This window comes from Nycticebus coucang, chromosome 4 (assembly GCF_027406575.1).
Source record: "Nycticebus coucang isolate mNycCou1 chromosome 4, mNycCou1.pri, whole genome shotgun sequence".
NCBI lineage: Eukaryota > Metazoa > Chordata > Mammalia > Primates > Lorisidae > Nycticebus > Nycticebus coucang.
Window position 1 is genome coordinate 123,827,047 of NC_069783.1, and position 20,489 is coordinate 123,847,535.

At 46.9% G+C, this 20,489-nt stretch overlaps 1 protein-coding gene across 2 annotated transcripts in view; it reads right to left on the minus strand.

The window, feature by feature from the left end:
- Window positions 1-20,489, minus strand: part of GCN1 (GCN1 activator of EIF2AK4) — a 73,728-nt gene that overhangs the window by 16,958 nt on the left and 36,281 nt on the right. For both annotated transcript variants that reach the window (XM_053588239.1, XM_053588238.1), the window contains exons 28-44: window positions 20,088-20,231; window positions 17,063-17,190; window positions 16,705-16,894; window positions 16,457-16,527; window positions 14,726-14,891; window positions 14,203-14,397; window positions 12,535-12,781; window positions 11,940-12,061; window positions 11,514-11,628; window positions 9,844-10,023; window positions 6,963-7,183; window positions 5,368-5,436; window positions 5,042-5,180; window positions 4,756-4,952; window positions 4,445-4,587; window positions 366-483; window positions 59-274 (exon numbers count right to left, since the gene is read on the minus strand). In XM_053588239.1, the coding sequence (XP_053444214.1) occupies window positions 59-274; window positions 366-483; window positions 4,445-4,587; window positions 4,756-4,952; window positions 5,042-5,180; window positions 5,368-5,436; window positions 6,963-7,183; window positions 9,844-10,023; window positions 11,514-11,628; window positions 11,940-12,061; window positions 12,535-12,781; window positions 14,203-14,397; window positions 14,726-14,891; window positions 16,457-16,527; window positions 16,705-16,894; window positions 17,063-17,190; window positions 20,088-20,231 (2,661 nt within the window). The remainder of the gene's footprint in view (window positions 1-58; window positions 275-365; window positions 484-4,444; window positions 4,588-4,755; window positions 4,953-5,041; window positions 5,181-5,367; window positions 5,437-6,962; window positions 7,184-9,843; window positions 10,024-11,513; window positions 11,629-11,939; window positions 12,062-12,534; window positions 12,782-14,202; window positions 14,398-14,725; window positions 14,892-16,456; window positions 16,528-16,704; window positions 16,895-17,062; window positions 17,191-20,087; window positions 20,232-20,489) is intronic.

A 20,489-nucleotide genomic window follows, 5' to 3' on the forward strand; every position in this document is an offset into this window, starting at 1 on the left:
CAGGCTCTGAAAGGAGTCACCCGGGGGTGCTGGGCCACGCAAGGCCCAGGAAACTTACTGTTCTCTTATCTGCACACGTGCTGGCCAGGAAACCAAGCAAGAGCCCAAAGAGGGTGGGCAGGATCTCACGCAAAGTGCGTGGGGTGTTGGAGACAACAATCTTCCAGACGTGTAGAGATGCCTGCCGCACCACCAGCTGGGTGTCTGAGCGGCCCATGTACAGCCCTGCCAATACCCGGTTGCGCCGGTCTACCCCCAAGGCAGTGATGATGGCCTGCAGCCAGTGCAAGGGGACAGAGAACAGGGTGGTGAAGCCTCCACAGCATGAGCCTCTGGGCATACCCTACCATCTGCAGAGCAGGTACCTTGTTGGACTGGGCAGTTCCGAAGTTGTCATCCTCAGAGGCAGTTTCTGTGGTCATCTTCCCAGTGACTCCTGAGATGTGGAAGAGGAGATCCCCAAGGAGCTGAACAGAGCTGAATCTGAGAAAGAGGCCAAGAACACAGTCACACAGCTGTAAGGGACACAACCAAGTAGGGTACAGAAGAAAGACTAGAAAAAAGTGCACCCAACACCTCATGAAGGTTTATCTTGGAATGCAAACAATTTTTTTTTGTTTTTTTTTTTGCAGTTTTTGGCTGGGGCCGGGATTGAACTCGCCACCTCCAGTATATAGAGCCAGCACCCTACTCCCTGAGCCACAGGCACCGCCAAGAATGCAAACAATTCTAAGATAGATTTTATTTCATTACATCTTCCTACATATTTTCCAAGCTACTGCTAATAAGCACATACTGCTTTAGTTATGGAAAATAGGCATTTAAAAAAACGTAAAAATTTCTATTATAAAAGTTATAAAAAGAGAGAGAGTGAGCATAAAGGGAAGCATGAATAGTAAACAAGGAAGACTGACCATCAGAAGTGAGGAAAACGTGAAAGGCCATAGAAGAATAAACTCTATTTCTCTTCAAAAATTGAAGTAGGTTCATTCATTGCTTCTAATGATAAGAAAAATAATAGTCAAATTCAAACTGAAATTTCAAGAAAAACAGAAAAGGGTGGCACCTGTGGCTCAAGGAGTAGGGTGCCGGCCCCATAAACCGGAGGTGGCGGGTTCAAACCCAGCCCTGGCCAAAAACTGCAACAATAAAAAAATATATATATACAGAAAAACACATAGAGAGTATAAACAACTACCTAAACTCTGACTACCCAGGCAACTACCCTGATACTCTGGTGACACCCCATACAGGTCTCCCCCCACAATGTGGGAAGTGGGCCCACACTACACACTATGTGACTGGGCCATTGTGTTCACTGTCCTATCAATATAGGTTGAGGAGCTTTCTGTATCTTCTGTGTCAGTTAATACTGTCCTATACCGTTCTTTGTGACGGCTGAATAAAATTCTATTGAAAGGATGTGCTGTATTTTTAAACCAACCTCTAATTTTTTTCTTTTCTTTTTTTTTTTTTTGAGACAGAGTCTCACTTTGTTGCCCTCTGTGGCGTCACAGCTCACAGCAACTTCAAACTCTTGGGCTCAAGCGATTCTCTCAGCCTCCCGAGTAGCTGGGACTATAGGTACCTGCCACAACACCCAGCTACGTTTAGTGGCAGGGTCTCACTCTGGCTCAGGCTCGTCTCAAACCTGTGAACTCAGGCAATCCACCCACTTTGGCCTCCCAGAGTGTTGGGATTATAGGCGTTGAGCCATCGCACCCGGCCTCAACCTCTAATTTTTCAAATGATAAACAACACTTCAACAAATGTCCTTATGGTCAGTGAAACATATGGCAAACAGTATGGAGATTTCTCAACAACTAAAAATAGTTCTACCTTTTGATCCAGAAATCCTACGACAGGGTGTCTACCCAAAGGAAAAGAAGTCATTGTATTAAAAAAATTTCTGCACTTATATGTTTATTACAACACAACTCACAATAGCAAAGATAGGGAATCAAACTAAGAAACCATCAACCAAAGAGTGGATAAAGAAAATGTGGTATGTATTTACCATGGAATACTACTCAGTCAAAAAGAGTTAAAGAATGTCCTTTGTAGCAACCTGGATGGAACTGGAGGCCATTATTTTATGTGAAGTAACACAGGAAGGAAAAATCAAATACTGCATGTTTGTAAGTAGGAGCTAAGCAATGGGTACCTACACATGGGCACGCAGAGTAGATGGATAGATAATGGACACTAAAAAGGTGACAGGGTGGAAGGGGACGAAGTATGAAAAATTACCCACTGGGTACAATGTACACTATTTAAGCTGGAGCTAATCAGCCCTTCACCAATGAGCCGGGAATACTAAAAGCCCAGACTTCACCACTACACAATATATATTCATGTAATAAAACTGCATCTGTATCTCCTAAATCTACAAAAATAAACTAACAAATATCCTCATGTATAAAGCCATTAAGCACTTGACCAAAAACATCCTTGGAATATATTCCTAGAAGTAGAATTTCCAGTTTATTTATTTATTTATTTTTATTGAGACAGAGTCTCACTTTGTCACCCTCTGTAGAGTACTGTAATGTCATAGCTCACAGCAACCTCAAACTCTTGGGCTCAAGCGATTCTCTTGCCTCAGCCTCCCTAGTAGCTGGGAACACAGGTGCCCACCACAATACCCAGCTATTTTTGTTGTTGTTATCGTTATTTATTTGTTTAGCAGGCCCAGGCTGGAATTGAACTCGCCAGCCCCGGTGTATGTGGCCAGTGCCCTAACCACTGAGCGATGGAACTAAACCAGAATTTTTAGTTTAAAGAATACTCAACATTTATAAAATCTTTTTTTTTTTCCATTTTTTTTTTTGGCTGGGGCCGGGTTTGAACCCACCACCTCCAGTATATGGGTCCAATGCCCTACTCTTTGAGCCACATGTGCCGCCCAACATTTATAAAATCTTAATACATGGGCGGTGCCTGTAGCTCAGTGGGTAGGGCGCCAGCCACATACACGGAGGCTGGCCTGTACGAACCCAGCCTGGGCTAGCTAAAACAACAATGACAACTGCAACAACAACAACAACAACAAAAAAAATAACTGGACATTGCAGTGGGCACCTGTAGTCCCAACTACTTGGGAGGCTGAGGCAAGAGAATCGCTTAAGCCCAAGAGTTGGAGGTTGCTGTGATCTGTGACACCACAGTACTCTACCCAGGGCGACAGCTTGAGACTGTCTCAAAAAAATAAATAAATAAAATAAAAAATAAATAAAATCTTCATACATACATATTACTGGTTTATAAATTTAAAAAAAAAGAATTAAAAATCTTAACATAGACTTGGGTGTGGAGGCTCACTCCTATAATCGCAGCACTTTGGGAGGCTGAGGCAGGAGAATCACTTGAGCCCAGGAGGTTGAGAACAGCCTGGGTAACATAGCAAGACCCTATCTCTACCAAAAAAAAAAAGAGAGAGAGAATAAAAATACCCAGGCATGGTGGTGTGTGCCTATAGTCCTAGCTACTTAGGAGGCTGAGGCAAGAAAATCACTTGAGCCCAAGAGTTGGAAGCTGCAGTGAGCTGTGATTAGACCACTGCAATCTAGCCTAGGTGACAGAGCGAGGCCCTAAATAAATAAATTAAGTCTCAATACAGCCCAGGTGCAGTGGCTCATGCCTAAAATCCTAGCACTCTGAGAGGCAAAGGTAGAAGGATTACTTCGGCTCTGGAGTTCAAGACCAGCCTGAGCACGAGTGAGACTCCATGTCTACTTAAAAAATAAAAAAATTAGCCAAGCATTATGGTGGGCGCATGTAGTCCCAGCTACACAGGAGGCTGAGGCAGGAGAATCATTTGACTCCAGGAGTCTGAGGTTGCTGTGAGCTAGGATGATGCCACTGTACTCTTAGCCTGAGTGAGACTATGTTTCCCCCACCCCACCCCCCGAAAAAACTCAAAACAAACTAGAGGACTAAAAAGAGAGAATTTTTATTTATTTATTTATATGAGGCAAAGTCTCACTCTGTTGCCCAGGCTAGAGTGCCATGGCATCACAGCAACATCACTATGCCCAGCTACTTTTTTATTTTTAGTAGAGACGAGGTCTCACTCTTGATCAGGCTGGTCTCAAACTCTTGAGCTCAAGGGATCCTCCTACCTTGGCCTCACAGAGTACTACAATTACAGATATAAGCCACTCAAAAGAGAATTTCTAAAAAGAGAATCAGAATAAAGACATTGTTATAATACACTAGAAAGATATGAAATTGTTAAAAGTGAGGGTTAAGAGAGGGCGGCGCCTGTGGCTCAAGGAGTAGGGCGCCGGTCCCATATGCCGGAGGTGGCGGGTTCAAACCCAGCCCCGGCCAAAAAACCAAAAAAAAAAAAAAAAAAAAAAAAGTGAGGGTTAAGAGAAAGTTGAGAGTTCTTGGCAATATTCTGCTTACTTGGTCCTCTGGGTCTTTCCACTGGAATTCTCACCTGATTCTCCAGAGGTCGTCAAAGAGGCCTTGCTCCAGCTGGGGCAGCAGCAGGGCAATGGCTGTCTCAGCATACATGGAGATGACCCGCTGGCCCGCACGCAGGGCAGTATCACGCACAAACTCATTCTCATCAGCAAGAGCCTGGGCACACAGAAGGCAGATCAGCCAGAGATCCCTCTCCTTGGGCACCAGCCCAAAAAGAAATGGGGCTCCCTGCAGAGCAGGATGATGGCCCTGCAACCTGCCCCTCCTCCTCAGCAGGTAGCCCTCGCATCCTGCTCTACCTTCGCTATGGTCACTGGTACCTACTTTGAGGATACAAGGGATGATGGGCCCCACATAAGGAGTGAACTTGTCCCCAAAGGTGATGGGCAGATAGTTGAACATCATTATGTAGCCATCTCGGACGTGGGGTGCAATGTCCACTTTGCTGGCTGTAGCCACGATTTCTGGCATCAGCTTTTCCAGCTTCTCTACCCCCAAACCAGCCATGACTTCAGCCAACCCTGCAACAAAAGGCCAGAATGAACCCCTCGGATCTAAGGGCCCCTAGAGGGCATTACCGTCCTGGTCCCTAGGCATTCTTCACCCTCACCCTGTGCAGCGCCTGAGCGATCCACAGAGCTCTGCTCATAGGTCAGCGTCTCCATCAACCAGGGGAGTAAGTCCTCAAAGCATGACTCCCCCATGCCCTTCACCATGGCCCCAAGAGCCTTTGCAGACACTGTCCGAACCTGTCAGGTAATGGAGAGCAGGGGTGATGACAGTATGTCTCAAAACAAGGCAGCCAGAAAGGAGCAGGGAGAGCTCCTTCCTTTTTACCCATGAGGCACAAAAGCAGATTTGGGGAATTATCAGGAATCAATTTTCTGAGGACTGAGCTAAAACAGTGAGCTCTCCCTACCATCCTTGCAGACTTACCTCAGGCACAGGGTCCAAAAGAGAAGCTTTCAGGCCAGGTGTCACACTGGGCAGGTAAGGAGCCAAGTCCTGCAAAAACAGGCAACTCAAGCAGAGGCCAGATTCCTGCTTTATCCAGGACCTGTTCTGCTGTGGACTCTGACCTCCTGACCTCCCCATTCTGCTGACAAGGAGTGCTCCACAAACATGAAAAGCTGACTGTAACAGAACAGGTAGGGAGAAGTAGCGAGCAAAGGACTCCCCCTCTGACTGATGACCTGAAGGCTCTGTGCAACAGCAAGGGGACCCTACAAGGGACCCCAGGCCTAACCTCAACAGGCCAAGCAAAGCTATAGTTCAATGTTCTTATTCCTCTTGCCCTTCTCTTCAGAGTAAGGTCTGGAATCTGTAGAAAATTATTTCTGGTACATTCCTTTCAGAATTTCATTACCATTTCCCCTTTCTTCACCTCAAAATGTTTATGTCTCTTGATGCATTCAGCTTTAGGGAATAATTTTATTTTTTTATTTTTTTTTCCGTGGTTTCGTTTCATGTTTTTTTGTTTTGTTTTGTTTTTATTAAATCATAGCTGTGTCAGCTTTAGGGAATAATTTTAAGTATAGGTAACACCTTATGTTCACTGCAGCATCACTTAAAATGGCAAAAAAAAAAAAAACACCTTGGACATTATATGACCAACGATAGAATTATGTTAAGTTATAGTGTATAAATTTGTTGGGATATTATACAACTATTAAAAATCAGTTTTATGGGCTCGGCGCCTATAGCACAGTTGGTTATAGTGCCAGCCACATATACCAAGGTGGGTTTGAACCCCGCCCGGGCCAGCTAACCAACAATGACAAGTGCAACAAAAAATGGCCAGGCATTGTGGCAGGCACCTGTAGTCCCAGCTACTTGGAAGGCTGAGGCAGGAGAATCGCTTAAGCATAAAAATTTGAGGTTGCTGTGAGCTGTGACACCACAGCACTCTGCCAAGGGTGACGTAGTAAGCCTGTCTCAAAAAAAAAAAAAAAAAAAAAACTGGGACAGTGAGATCACATGCGCGAGCTCTTGGGAGCAAAGAAACAAAGCAACTCTCCCAAACTAGGCTATGATTCTTCTGAGAAGCTTATGGAAGCCAAAGCTCACGACAAAAAAACATTGCAAATAATCAAAAGAACCACTTTACCAACACTCCTAAAAGGTCAAAGCAGGTTGGTGCCTGTGGCTCAAGGAGTAGGGCGCCAGTCCCATATGCCATAGGTGGCGGGTTCAAACCCAGCCCCGGCCAAAAAAACACACAAAAACAAACAAACAAAAAAAAAAAAGGTCAAAGCAGAAGGCCAGCCTTTCTTCTGCCTCAATCTGTTAAAGGGGCCCACTGAGATAGACCTCAGCTGAGGACTAAGCTTACAAGGACTTGAGTCACTGTGCTCTGCAAGATGCCCAGAGAGCCAGATTTCTACCCCCCACCCCTAAATGGCCCATTTCTCCCTACAGACATAATCAGAGACCAAGGCCCACATCCCTCCACGTCTGCTGTAGGCAGGGACTCTGCACGCTAAGCCAGCATCTGCTGGGCTGTTCTGCACCAGCCCCAGCGAAGCTGCTACCTTCTGGTCTGTCAGGGAGTACATGTTGCCAATAATCTGGGCTGCCATCTTCCGCGTATCAGTGGAACGGTCCTGGAAGGCTCTCTGGACGATGGGCATGATGAGAGCCAGGGATGGGGCATCAATGAAGTGGACAAATTTGGTGTCCAGCAGGGTCTGCAAACACTTCTGGGTCTTCCTAGACGGGTCCGTCAAAGCATCCAGAAGGACTGGGGCAATAGCTGCATGTCCAAACAGGAAAAGGCTGGTTTGTACAAGCCTAAAGAGTGACAAAGCCCCAGGGTCCCCAGAACTGGAGCAGATGAGGGAAAAGAGCTGGGGTACCTTCTCCCTGCAAGCTGGGGAAGCAAGCCTATCTACAAAAATCAATCCTTATTCCACTAGCAAGAAGCAGAGGTTGCTGTGTGGAAGAAGCAATTGTTACTCCTTTGCACTGATAAGCTGTGATTTGGCAGGAGGCCTCTGGGCTGGTTTTAATGGGTAAGCTGCAGCCACAGTGCTGAGCTGCCCCAGGATTGCTTCTTGGCACTATGAACCTAACTTTGGAACCAGTAACCCACAAGTCATTTTGAGAACAACCCATTTTGAGACGCCAAAGGCCCCTAAACTAGTAATAAGAGTGAAGCACACCATACTTAGAGCAGCTGGCCAGGAGAAGTGGCTCACAAGTATAATCCTAGCACTCTGGGAGGCCAAGGAAGGAGGATCACTTGAGGTCAGGAGTTTGATACCAGCCTGAGCAAGAGGAAGACTCTCTCCCCAAAAAGGGGGAAAAGGCTAGGCACCTGTAGCTCAGCAGCTAGGGCACCAGCCACATACACTGGAGCTGGTAGGTTCAAACCCAGCCCTGGCCTAACAATGACAACTACAACAAAAAAAATAAGCTAGTCATTGTGGTGGGCACCTGTAGTCCCAGCTACTTGGGAGGATGAGACAGGAGAATCGCTTAAGCCCAAAGAGTTTGAGGTTACTGGGGGCTGTGATGTCACAGCACTCTGAGGGCAACATAGTGAGACTCTGTCTCAAAAAAAAAAAAAGAGGGAGGAATTAGCTGGGTGTTGTGGTAGGCGATGTATGCCTACAGTCGTAGCTATTCAGAAGGCTGAGGCAGAAGGATCACTTGAGCCCAGGAGTCTGAGGTTGCTGTGAGCTACGATGACACTACTGCACTCTAGTCTGAGCAAGAGTGAGACCCTGTCTCCAAAAAAACAAACAAAAAGAATGAGAGTGAAGCACACAGTACTGAGACCTGTTAAGATCAGACAAAATGAACTCTCAAAAACTCTGCACAAATATCCTTGCAGAAGAAATTCCAAGAGAAATACCGCGTTATCTTTTCCTTTCCACTGCCCAGACAGTGTAACCCCTATAAAGACTCATGCTGTCTGTAGTGCCAACTACTTGAGAGGCTGAGGCAAGAGAATCACCTAAGCCCAGGATTTGAAGGTTGCTATGAGCTGTGATGCCACGGCACTCTACCAAGGGCGATAAAGTGAGACTCTGTCTAAAAAAAAAAGAAAAGAAATTTGCAAAGAAAATAAATCTTAAGTATTCTCATCACCAAAAAAAGTTAATTATGTGAGACAATGAATATGCTCATTAGGTTGACTGTGGTGGTATGTACACCACAAATCAAAACATTACACTGTACACACAAATACATAAAAATTTTACTTATCAATTACACCTCAATAAAACTAGAAAAAATATAAAGTAAAAAAAAATTTTTTTTTTTATTTTTGTAGAGACAGAGTCCCAGTAAAAAAAATTTTTAAAAGCTTATATCCTTTGTAAATTTTCTATTTGCCTTATCAATAATTGAGAAATGTATTGAAATCTCCCACCATGGGGCAGCGCCTATAGCTCAGTTGGTAGGGCGCCTGCCACATACACCGAGGCTGGTGGGTTCACACCTAGCCCGGGCCAGCTAAAACAACAACAACTGCAACAACAAAAAAAATAGCCAGGCATTGTGACGGGTGCCTGAAGCCCCAGCTACTCGGGAGGCTGAGACAGGAGAATCACTTAAGCCCAAGAGTTGGAGGTTGCTGTGAGCTGCGATGCCACAGCACTCTACCAAGGGTGACAGCTTGAGACTTGGTCTCAAAAAAAAAAAAAAAACTCCCACTATGATACAATGTATTTTCAGATTTCTCTGAAAACTTTCTAAATTTTGTTTTATTATTTTAAGGCTATTACATAGTAAAATACACTGACTGCACACTGATGTGCTAAGCTGAAGCTTAAAATTTAACAAATGACAGGTCAGTGCAGGTGGCTGGCTGGGTTTAGTTCCTGGCAACTGACTTCTTCCCATCAATCAAAAACAACACTGAAGAGTGTGGTTAGGTTTGGGGGGAGAGGGAGGTAAAGGGAGGGAAAGAATATAAACGTATTTATTACCACTGAACTATACCTGTAAAAGTGATAAGCTATATATACACATTTTACCTCAAAATAATAAAAGAATACAGTTAGGTTAATACTAACCCTTTTCCTGACCCTCCTCTCCTCTATCACAGCCCTCATCTGGAATAAGATGGAACAAAAAGTGTGCAAAGAACCTAACATCTAGGATGGGCTGCTGTGGTCCAGAGACTGTCATTCAATCCTGCTGACCTCATGCTCAGCTTAGGGCACAGAGACTTCTCATAGTCAAGCTGCTCCTGAGCCAACAATGACAGCTACTCCAGACTGGTGGAAAAACAGACTGCTTCTCAACTACCTTCAGCTAACTATTCTAGGAAAAGGGATTTCCAGGAGTCAGAGATTATTTCAAAGTAAATATATTTATCCTCAGAGAACAAAAATCTTGGGTGTATGTTCCAAAGGCAGAACTGAGGGTACAGTCAGGGTGAATGCCCTCATGGTAGAGGCGTACCCAGGATCTCCGGGTTCCTGATGACAGAGCCGATCTGCCTGAGCGCCTGCTGTCCGGCCTTCTGGACTTTGACGTGGGAGTCAGTCAGCACTTCCGTAAGCTTGGGCACAATGTTGGGTAGGCAGGACGATAGCTGCTTAGGAGCACAGTATGCCATTGCCCCGAGCAGCTCCACTGACCCTGCAGATGGCAGATACACATCCAGCTCTGAATCACTGAGTACAGGCCAGCAAGTCACCTGGGTTGGCTGCATAAGCAAGGCACGTCGGCCTGTTCCCCTGTGGACTATGCTCAAGCAGGCCCTGGGTGGAGGGGAAAGGAGGGATGGCTTGAGCAGAGGAAACAAAAAGCTCCTAGGGCCTGTTAAGCAGTAGGATCCCCAGGGGAGAGGCAGGGCAGTATGAAGGAAAAAGGTGAGACCAGAATGAGGGTGATCTGGCTTAGCCCTTATGATGATCCAAGGCCAGTTCACTGAACTTCTCTGGACTGTTTCCTCATCAGCAAAGGAGTTGATTGATTTAGATTTGTGATGTTTTAAACTGTAGGGCAAAGCCTGAAGGGCCAAGGGGAAGCCACATAGGAGGTCCCAGACCTTGACCCTCCTCAAATAAGAGCATCTCTGCTTTTGTTTGGTTTTCCTATTAGAGTTCCAGACAAGATTATATTTTTAAAGATGAGTTTTAGTGGGGGGATAAAAGCTTTAAAGCCACAGAACAGCTTAAAAGTTCTAGGATTTTCTCACTTAGGGTTCTCCTGACAGAGACTGTTGGCATGAAAGCACACAAACTCATAGGGGTGTCCAACCTTTTTCCTTCCCTGCTATATACTGGAAGAAGAGCTGTCTTAGGCCACACATTAAATACACAAACACCAGTGCAGTGGCTCATGCCTATAATCAGAGACCAGCCTGAACCAGAGCAAGACCCCCATCTCTAAAAATAGTCACGCACTATGGCGGGTGCCTGTAGTCCCAGCTACTCGGGAAGCTGAGGCAAGAGAATCGCTTGAGCCCAAGAGTTTGAGGTTGCTGTGAGCTATGATACCACAGGACTCTACCAAGGGCAACAAAGTGAAACTTTGTCTTGAAAAATCAAACAAACAAAAAAACACTAATGAAAGCTGATGAGCAAAAGAAAAGGTCCATGCACACTTTTTGTGGTATCTGACATCACAGATAAGCAAAAAAGTCCTCACATAGGCTCAGTGCCTATAGCTCAGCTGCTAGGGCACCAGCCACATACACAGAGGCTGGAGTGTTCGAACCCAGCCTGGGCCAGCTAAACAACAATGACAACTAAAACAACAAAAAATAGCCAGGTGTTGTGGCGGGCGCCTGTAGTCCTACCTACTTGGGAGGCTGAGACAAGAGAATCGCTTAAGCCCAAGAGTTTAAGGTTGTTGCGAGCTGTGATGCCACAATACTCTACCAAGGGCGACATAGTGAGGACTCTGTCTCAAAAAAACAAAAGTCCTCACATATTCCACACGCAGCTCACAGACCTCAGGTTAGACACTCCTGCAAGGATTGAGCTGCCCAAAGGCAAAAGTCTTCTTGGAGAGGGGCACAAACAAGACAAGAGCTATGGCTTCCTGGATCCCTGCTGAGGGCAGTTTTCAGAATAGGAAGCTGAAAGAGAGAGACACAGATAGACAGAAGGGGGCAGCCCTACCAGCTTTGGTCCTCCAGGATTCCTCCTCCAGGGCAGCCAGTAGGGAGGGGAGCACAAGCTTCACCCCGTGAGCACTGAGATTACTCATCACAGCCTTGGCACAGTCATCTGCAGCCTCAAGGGAGGAGAAAAGACATTTAGGGACCTCCTCCCCCCAGGAAGGGCCAAGGCCTGATACTAGCCCCAGTGTTTATCCAGTGGCCAACACTTATGGGGGTTCTATTGTTTTGTACCCTGTGCCAGGGCCTAAGGAGATGGCTGAGAACACATCTTATAAAACTTCAGTCCTTCACTGGAAACAAGAACAGTAACCAGTGCCTAAGGTGTGGGCAAAAGGGATTCTAGCAGCAAGGTCTTGCACTACTTCTGATACCTCACACCCAGTGGCCACCCCCGTGAACTCTCCTGTGCAGTCTCGGGACCTACCTCACGCACATACTGGTTCCCATCCCCAAAGCACAGCAGCAGATGGGGCAGTACGTGGACCACGTATGGTTCAAAGAGCTTCCCCAGCATGGTGCAGAGCATCTCAAAGGCAAAGAGGGCTCCTAGGGAAGAAGGCAGGATAGCTGGGAAGGAGGATCATCTGGGGGCAGCCATTGGGAACAGAGGGCTGGCAACCTCCCTGCCACTTCTTCACTCTCTGGAAACAGGCAGGGCAGCTGTGGGATAGCCACAGGAGCACCTGTGCCTGAGGGAATAGCACCCTGTGCCTCAGCTCAAGAAAGACCCATAGTGGGGATGTGGCCGAGTGGAAGTTGAGAACAGAACTACCCATTACTTCTTGGTACTAACAGCTAGAAAGGCAAAAATCTCTCCCAGCTAAAGGTGTTCTGAGTTAGAAAGGCCCAGCCAATTCAGCAAGGATTGGGCTAGACTGGGTCACATACACAGCTGCCCCCTCTACAGCACGCATACAAGCAGCAGCCCTCCAGCAGGGGCAGAAAGGCCGGATTCCTTCCTCTGGAAGCATGAAGAACACCTTGCTACAATGGGTGGCACACAGCTCAGAAACACTCACCCTCTCGCCGGCGGAAGTTCTTCTTATCCTGGATGGCATCAGTCAGTGCTGCCATCATTTCCTGCTGCTTCAGTGACAGGATGCCCAGGCCCTTCACCAGCCCTGCCAGCCCATATGCAGCCCCTTTGCGCTCTGCATACTTGTCCGATTCCAGCAGCTGCTGCATAAGCCTCTGGATCATCCCTCCGGCATCCTCCTTAATGGCTGGGACAAGAGGTGGCAAGCAGCTGGCAACAGACTCCTGGACCTGTGGGAGGGGCTTGCCTTAGCTATGCTATGGCTCAACTATAGTCAGCTCCTGGTAATAGTCCTATACAGCATATACACTAGATGTCCCCAGGCCCCATCTCAGCTACTGCCTGCAGGTGTCAAAGGGCATCAGAGAAGCAAACAGTGTTTCATACTCTTTCATGTAGGACACAAGTGAGAGTGCCCATCAGGGTGCACATTATAAGCTAGTAATATCAGCCCTGATGGTGCTATTTCTGGTCCAAATAGAGAAACTAAGCTTGGGAATGGGGTGGCCTCAAGACCAAATGCACTTAAAAGATCTCTAGATAAAAGCACATTGGCTCGGCACCTACAGTTCAAGCGGCTAAGGTGCCAGCCACATACACCAAAGCTGGTGGGTTCGAATCCAGCCCAGGCCTGAAAAACAACAATGACAACTACAACCAAAAACAGAACAGCCGGGTATTGTGGTGGGTGTCTGTAGTCCCAGTTACTTGGGAGGCTGAGGCAAGAGAATTGCTTAAGCCCAGGAATTGGGGGTTGCTGTGAGCTGTGATGCCACGGCACACTACTCAGGGTGACAGCTTGAGGCTCTGTCTCAAAAAAAGAAAAGAAAAGAAAAAAGCACATTACTGCACCACCATAAAAATGCTCATGTCTCTCACATCAAAGTCACAGAGAAATCAGGCTGGGACTCACAGGACCAGGGCCAGATTGATTGGTACCACAAGACATTCGATTCTGCCTTCCAGTCTCAGCTCATAAAGTCCAACTGGAGAGCAGTGGCATGTCATGCAGCCAAGTACCAGAAGTCTGTTGCCAGCTGCTTCTACAGGTCAGATTTTCTCATACCTCATTTACCACAATTTTGGGAACTTGTTTTCAACTGTACATTGTAAAAGGACATTCTAGATCAGCGGTTCTCAACCTGTGGGTCACAACCCCTTTGTAACAATGAAAATACATCGCGGCATTAGGAAGGTTGAGAACCACTGCTCTAGATGGTCCAATATATGTAAATGTAAGTTTTTCAAAAAAGAGACAAGGAAAAGAAATTCCTTTGCACTGTAGCTTAGAGGCTGGATTAATAGGCACCTGCACCACATAATACACAGAGAGGGCCAAAGACTTGACAGAAGAGGGAGACTGTCCTTTCCTTTTTTGGTTTTTTAATCTTTGTATTCCCAGGGCGAGGTCAATAAATGAGTAGAAAAAAATGAAAATGCCTATGAAATCTATTAGAACAAAGTAACTCCCTCTCCAGGGATGTTCTTGACCATGAACCAGGCTTCTCCCTGGAAAGAGGATGAATCCTTGTTGAGGACAGGGTTTCCTGGACCCTGATCACCTGACTCAGCCCATGGCATTCCACTCCATATCCACAGTTAGGTCTCAGTTCTCCAACTGGCTTGTGGGCCCCAGGTCAGATGATGGTACCTGCTGGGAGGGGGTGGAGAGAGCAGCGATGAGCTTGGCAACAATGGGCTTCACTTTGGGATCACTCTTGTCCAGGTGCTTGGCCAGAGAACCCATCAGGACCACCACACTCTGCCGCACAGCATCATAGCTGGCATCGTTGGGTGCATTCTTCAGGAACTCCTCAAATACTGGCAGCAGGGAGTTGACGTTCTCCTGGAAAACCAAACTTTAGATCAACCCTCCAGGCTCTGTCTGTAGGGTCCCAAGTTTGGCTCTGAAACAGATGCCACAGACATCCCAACAAACTAGCCAGCAATGCAAGCGAGTCTACTAATTTTCAGGCAGGACTACAGCAGACTTAAGAATTTACCATCCTACTGCGGTCTTTTTTGGCTCAAAACAAATACAAGTGTCTTTTCAACTGGAGCTAGTGTCCTACTATGATTCCTGGCACTCAGCCTCAGCATCTCTCTGCACTAAGCAGTCTCACCTCCTCCCTTGGCCCTGTCCCCTCAGTTGGCTGAGACTGAGATGCTCTTACCTTCCCATGGGTATTGAGTGTTGCAAGGGCTGCATCTAACATGTACTTCCGGACGTCTGGGTGTCGGTCATTGAGGGCATCAGGGACAAAAAACTGAAAAAGTGGCTTCACCTGAGAGCTGTCCAAATACTGGGAGAGCTTGTTCAGGGCCAGGGCCAAGCCACACCTGGGAAAGAAGTAGGTGTACATCAGGGGCAGGGACAGCCAGGGACCTCCTCGGTAGATGGAACCCATGTGGTACATAGCAATGAGAATGAGCTTGCCCACAGCAAACACCACTTCAGGGATTGAGCACAAGAAGATCAAAGTCCAGTACTCAAAGGTCTACTAGGTGTTCTAGAATAATCTACTTGTTAAATTGAGATGTGACATCTGCCCTGAGTAAGGTAGTCCTGAGCAAAGGACCTCAGTTTCTTCAGAAAGAAATGTGAGTGCAATATTTACCCCTCTACCTCCAATGTAGGTTATAAGAAGAAAAAGAGGCAAAGGAATCAGATGTTAAAGCACTTGATAGTGAACTTGAAGTGATAGCACTTTGATTCTATAAAAGCAAAGTGGTATTCTTTACAGCTACAGAGCAATAAAAAGGTCTCAAAGGCAAAGAATCTGTGTCCTATCCTTGGCTGATGGTCTAGAATAAAAAATAGGCTGAGCATGGTGGCTTACAACCGTAATCTTTTTTTCTTTTTTTTTTTTTGAGATAGAGCCTCAAGCTGTTGCCCTGGGTAGAGTGCCGTGGTGTCACAGTTCACAGGAACTCACAAGAGTTCCTGAAGAATGCACTCCAACTCCTGGGCTTACGCGATTCTCTTGCCTCAGCCTCCCAAGTAGCTGGCACTACAGGTGCCCACCACAATGCCTGGCTATTTCTTTTTGGTTGTAATTATCATTGTTGTTTGGCAGGCCCAGGCTGGATTCGAACCTGCCAGCTCTGATATATGTGGCTGGCGCCTTAGCCACTTGAGCTACAGGCCCCAAGCCTACAACTGTAATCTTAACACTGTGGGAGGCTGAGGCAGGAGGATCTTAATTAAGCCCAGGACTTTGAAACGAGTCTGGGCAACAGTAAGACCCCTCTTCCCCATCTCTACAAAAAATAAAAAAATTAGCAAGGCATGGTGGTACATGCCTATAGATCCAGCTACTCGGGAGGCTGAGGCAGGAGGATAGCTTGAGCCCAGGAGTTGCAAGCTGCAGTGAGCCATGATGACAGCACTGCCCTGACACCTGGGGAATGGGGTGAGATCCTATTTCAAAAAACAAACAAAAAAAACAAAGAAACAAACTAGAACAGGCCTATATCACTGCATACTGATGCACACGGCTACAGAAAAGTAGAATGCCAGACCCAGCTATTCAAAAGACTAACACCCCTATGTGTTTTGTGCCACTTCTATGGAAAGTAAGTGTCTTCCAAGGTCACACTGGCTCCCAGACATCTGCCTACCCCTCTAACTGCTACTTGTGGGGAAAGGCTAGTAGGTAGGTTCTGTGATTGTGCCTTTCCTACAGATGAGGAAACAGAGGCCTGGAGAGAGGGAAACACACCTAAGGTCACACGCCTGGCACAGCTGGCACTAACCCTAGGAGCTGACACTTAAACTTGGGGGTCTCTGACTCTGAAGGAGATCTTGGTCTTTCCCTCCACTGCCTCTTCATAGCATCCTCCCCAGCCAACCTGCTATATCTCAGACAACTCAGAGTGGACCAAGATTGGGACAGCTGTCATACCTGGCTTCCCATTGATCTGGAGGAGATTCCGAAATAACTCGTCCCAAAGTATCCAGCACTGGGGGAGGCCGCTGCAACAGACAAGTTAGCAAACACACTACAATGGCAGACCAACAACCCAGCCACCAGGACTGTGAGGAGGGAAACAGTCACAGCCACCCTGAGCCTACTGTCTGGAGTAGTTGGGGGATAAGCAGAGCCCAGCCTGACCTCACCCTGACCTCATCAGGGCTGCACAGATCACTCACATAGAGCTTCTCCTGGTAAATCTCCATGAGCCGGCCCATAACCTCCGCCGCCTGCTGCTGGTAACGTGCCACAGCTTGGGAGAGGGCTTCAGCCCCGGCCTGCCTCACAGCTGCCTCATGGTAGATCACATCATCAATTAGCAAGGAGCAGAGGTCTGGGTGCAGATCTAGGCCCATCAATGACCAGAGCCTATGGCAGACCAAAGCCAGGGGCTGATCAGGCAAAGATCTGCAGCACCTGCCCGACCAACCCCAGCCACAAAGCCCTCCCCTTACAGTAGGCTGGGCACCCTGGTTTTGGTTATTTCCTAAGAGGAGAGGACAGAGCAAGAGAAAACCAACTCCAGCTGGCTCTCACCTCTCAGCCAGCTTCCGGATCTCCTCCTCCTTGTCAAACTTGACCACCCAGAGTCTCCGCAAAAGGTTTAGGCCATTCTTCTCATCAGTATCAGGTGCTGGTAAAACCATGTGGAGCTCCATCAGCCCCTGGGAACAGGTAGGATTAGACCACATGAGGCACAACCTTTCAGAAGAGCCTCCAGCTTCCCTCTTGGCCTCCTTCTAGGCCAGTAAATTGCAACTGGTGTGCCAAACCACACTCGTGTGCCATGAGAGAATCTCAGGCGTGCCTTGAAACTTTTTTTTTTGAGACAGAGCCTCAAGCTGTCACCCTGGGTAGAGTGCCATGGCATCACATCTCACAGCAACCTCCAATTCCTGGGCTCAAGCAATTCTCCTGCCTCCACCTCCCAAGTAGCTGGGATTACAGGCGCATGCCACAATGCCCAGCTATTTTTCTGGTAGTAGCCATCATTGTTGTTTGGAGGGCCCAGGCTGGATTCGAACCCACCAGCTCAGGTGTATGTGGCTGGCGCCTTAGCCACTTGAGCCATAGGCGCCAAGCCTCGAAACTTTTTAAGATCATTAATTTCTGGGGGGGGGGGGGGTGAGGGGGAGGTGGACATTTTTCTTTCTTTTTTTTGTAAGACAGAGAGAGTCTCAAGCTGTCACCCTGGGTAGAGTGCCATGGAGTCATAGCTCACAGCAACCTCAAACTCTTGGGCTTAAGTGATTCTCTTGCCTCAATGTTTCTATTTTTAATAGAAACAGGGTCTTGCTTTTGCTCAGGCTGGTCTCGAACTCGTGAGCTCAGGCACCCACCTCGGCCTCCCAGAGTGCTGGGATTACAGGTGTGAGCCACGGTGCCTGGCCTTTTAAATTAATTTTTAATTAAAATTATAAATGTATACATTTATGGAGTACAATGTGATGATTTGATAAACAATATGGAATGCTTAAATCAAAGTGATTTTAACATTGCCATCACCTCACTTTTTGTGGCAAGACTTAAATTTACTCTTATTTTGAAATATACCCTTGAGGGCAGTGCCTGTGGCTCAGTCGGTAAGGTGCCGGCCCCATATACCGAGGGTGGTGGGTTCAAACCTGGCCCCAGCCAAACTACAACCAAAAAATAGCCGGGCGTTGCGGCAGGCGCCTGTAGTCCCAGCTACTTGGGAGGCTGAGGCAAGAGAATCGCTTAAGCCCAGGAGTTAGAGGTTGCTGTGAGCTGTGTGAGGCCACAGCACTCTACCGAGGGCCATAAAGTGAGACTCTGTCTCTACAAAAAAAAAAAAAAAAGAAATATACCCTTGCATTGTGCACATTAGGTGCATTAATTATTTTTGAAAGAAGTTCAAAGCACATTAAGTTTATTCTTTTTTTTTTTTGAGACAGAGACTCAAGCTGTCCCCCTGGGTAGGGTACCATGGCATCAGAGCTCACAGAAACCTTCAACTCCCAGGCTCAAGCAATTCTCCTGCCTCTACCTCCCAAGTAGCTGGGATTACGGGCACCTGCCACAACGCCCAGCTATTTTTCGGTTGCAATCATCATTATTGTTTGGCGGGCCTGGGCTGGATTTGAACCCACCAGCTCAGGTGTATGTGGCTGGCACCTCAGCTGCCTGAGCCACAGGCGCCGAGCCAGTATATTCTTTTTTTACTCCTTTTTTGGGGGATCAACATAATTTGAATGTGCTGTGGAATTTTAACTATTGGTTCAAGTGTGCCGTGAGATAAAAAAGGTTGAAAAACACTGCTCTAGGCTGCACTGTAGCCACTAAATATGGCTAAAGTTAATCAAAACTAACTATATTAAGTTCCTCAATTGTACCAGCCACATTTCAAGTGCTCAATAGCCACACATGGCTAATAGCTACTACACTGGACAGCACAGATAGAAAACGTTTCCATCACTGCAGAAAATTCCATTAGCCAGTGCTGGCCAGGAACTGCTACAAATCAATCTTTTTATGTGAGGTAGAATCTTTTTAATGTAAACATTAAAACTTTAAATAAGACAAGACAAAACCTCAGAGAAAGTACACTCCCTCTGTTGAAACAATTCTTAAGAGAAATTTACCATATTGCCAACATTTTTCACATTTTACCAAGAGCGGGTGACAAACTTGTCACTTAATAAAAGCAGGCGGCTTAAAAATTGATATGCAGAATAGAATTTACAATAAAAGTTTTCCTAAATAAATAAATAAAAGCAGGAGGTTACAAATCAGTATTTAGGAACCACTGCCTTATTACCTCAAAGGGATTCTCTAGTTTTTGGTCCAAAAGCTACCAAGAATTGGGCGGCACCTGTGGCTCAGCAGAGTAAGGTGCCAGCCCCATATGCTGGAGGTGGTGGGTTCAAACCCAGCCCCGGCCAAAAACTGCAAAAAAAAAAAAAAAAAAAATGCTACCAAGAAAAACCAAGCACAAGGCAGTGGCAATGTTGAAGAAATGAACTAATCCTGTGACTACGAAAGCACCAAGATCCACATTCCATTTTAAAAATTAGCGGAAGTGGGCGGTGCCCGCGGCTCAGTGGGTAGGGTGCCGGCCACATACACCAAGGCCGGTGGGTTCAAACCCGGCCCAGGCCTGCTAAACAACAATGATAACTACAAAAAAAATTGCTGGGCGTTGTAGTGGGCGCCTATAGTCCCAGCTACATGGGAGGCTGAGGCAAGAGAATCGCTTAAGCCCAAGAGTCTGAGGTTGCTGTGAGCTGTGACACCAAGCCACTCTACGGAGGGTGAGATAGTGAGACTCTGTCTCAAAAAAAAAAAAAAGAAAAGGAAAAAATTAGCTGAAGTAGGCCGAGAGTGGTGGCTCACACCTGCTAATCCCAGTACTCTGGGAGGCCCAGGTGGGTGGATTGATTGAGCTTTCAATTCTCAGAAAGACTCTAATTCACTCTTGTGATCTTTTCTTTGCTTCCAGGACCCTCCCATCAGGGTAAGGGCCATGTTTTCAAACATCCATCGTGAAGTTTGCACTTGATAAAGAATGCTGCAGTGGCCGCATAAGCAAGTGCACACATACCCGGAGTGCAGTGTCCCGCACGCTTGCACATGGGGACTGTAAGGCACAGAGCAGCACATCCACTTCCTCTTGCTCTGCAAAGGCACAGCCATCCTCACCACTGCTGCTGGCACACAGGGTCGTCAGGGCATCTGAAGCCAGAACCTGAGGAGGACATGGACCCACTTGGTTCAATTCAGCAAATCATTTACTACAGGGTAAGGGAACGGGGTAAGGGACCCAGAGAGCGTTCTAAACTGAGAACACCCACCCCCATAACACTACTAGGCCTAAGACCTCAAGTCCAGGCCAGACACAGTGACAGGATCCAAGCAAAACCCCTCACTAGCTGAGACTAGTTGGGCTGGGTCTCTAAAGCCAAAGTCCAAAAGTGAGGGCTAAAAGCAAGCTAGGACTCAACCC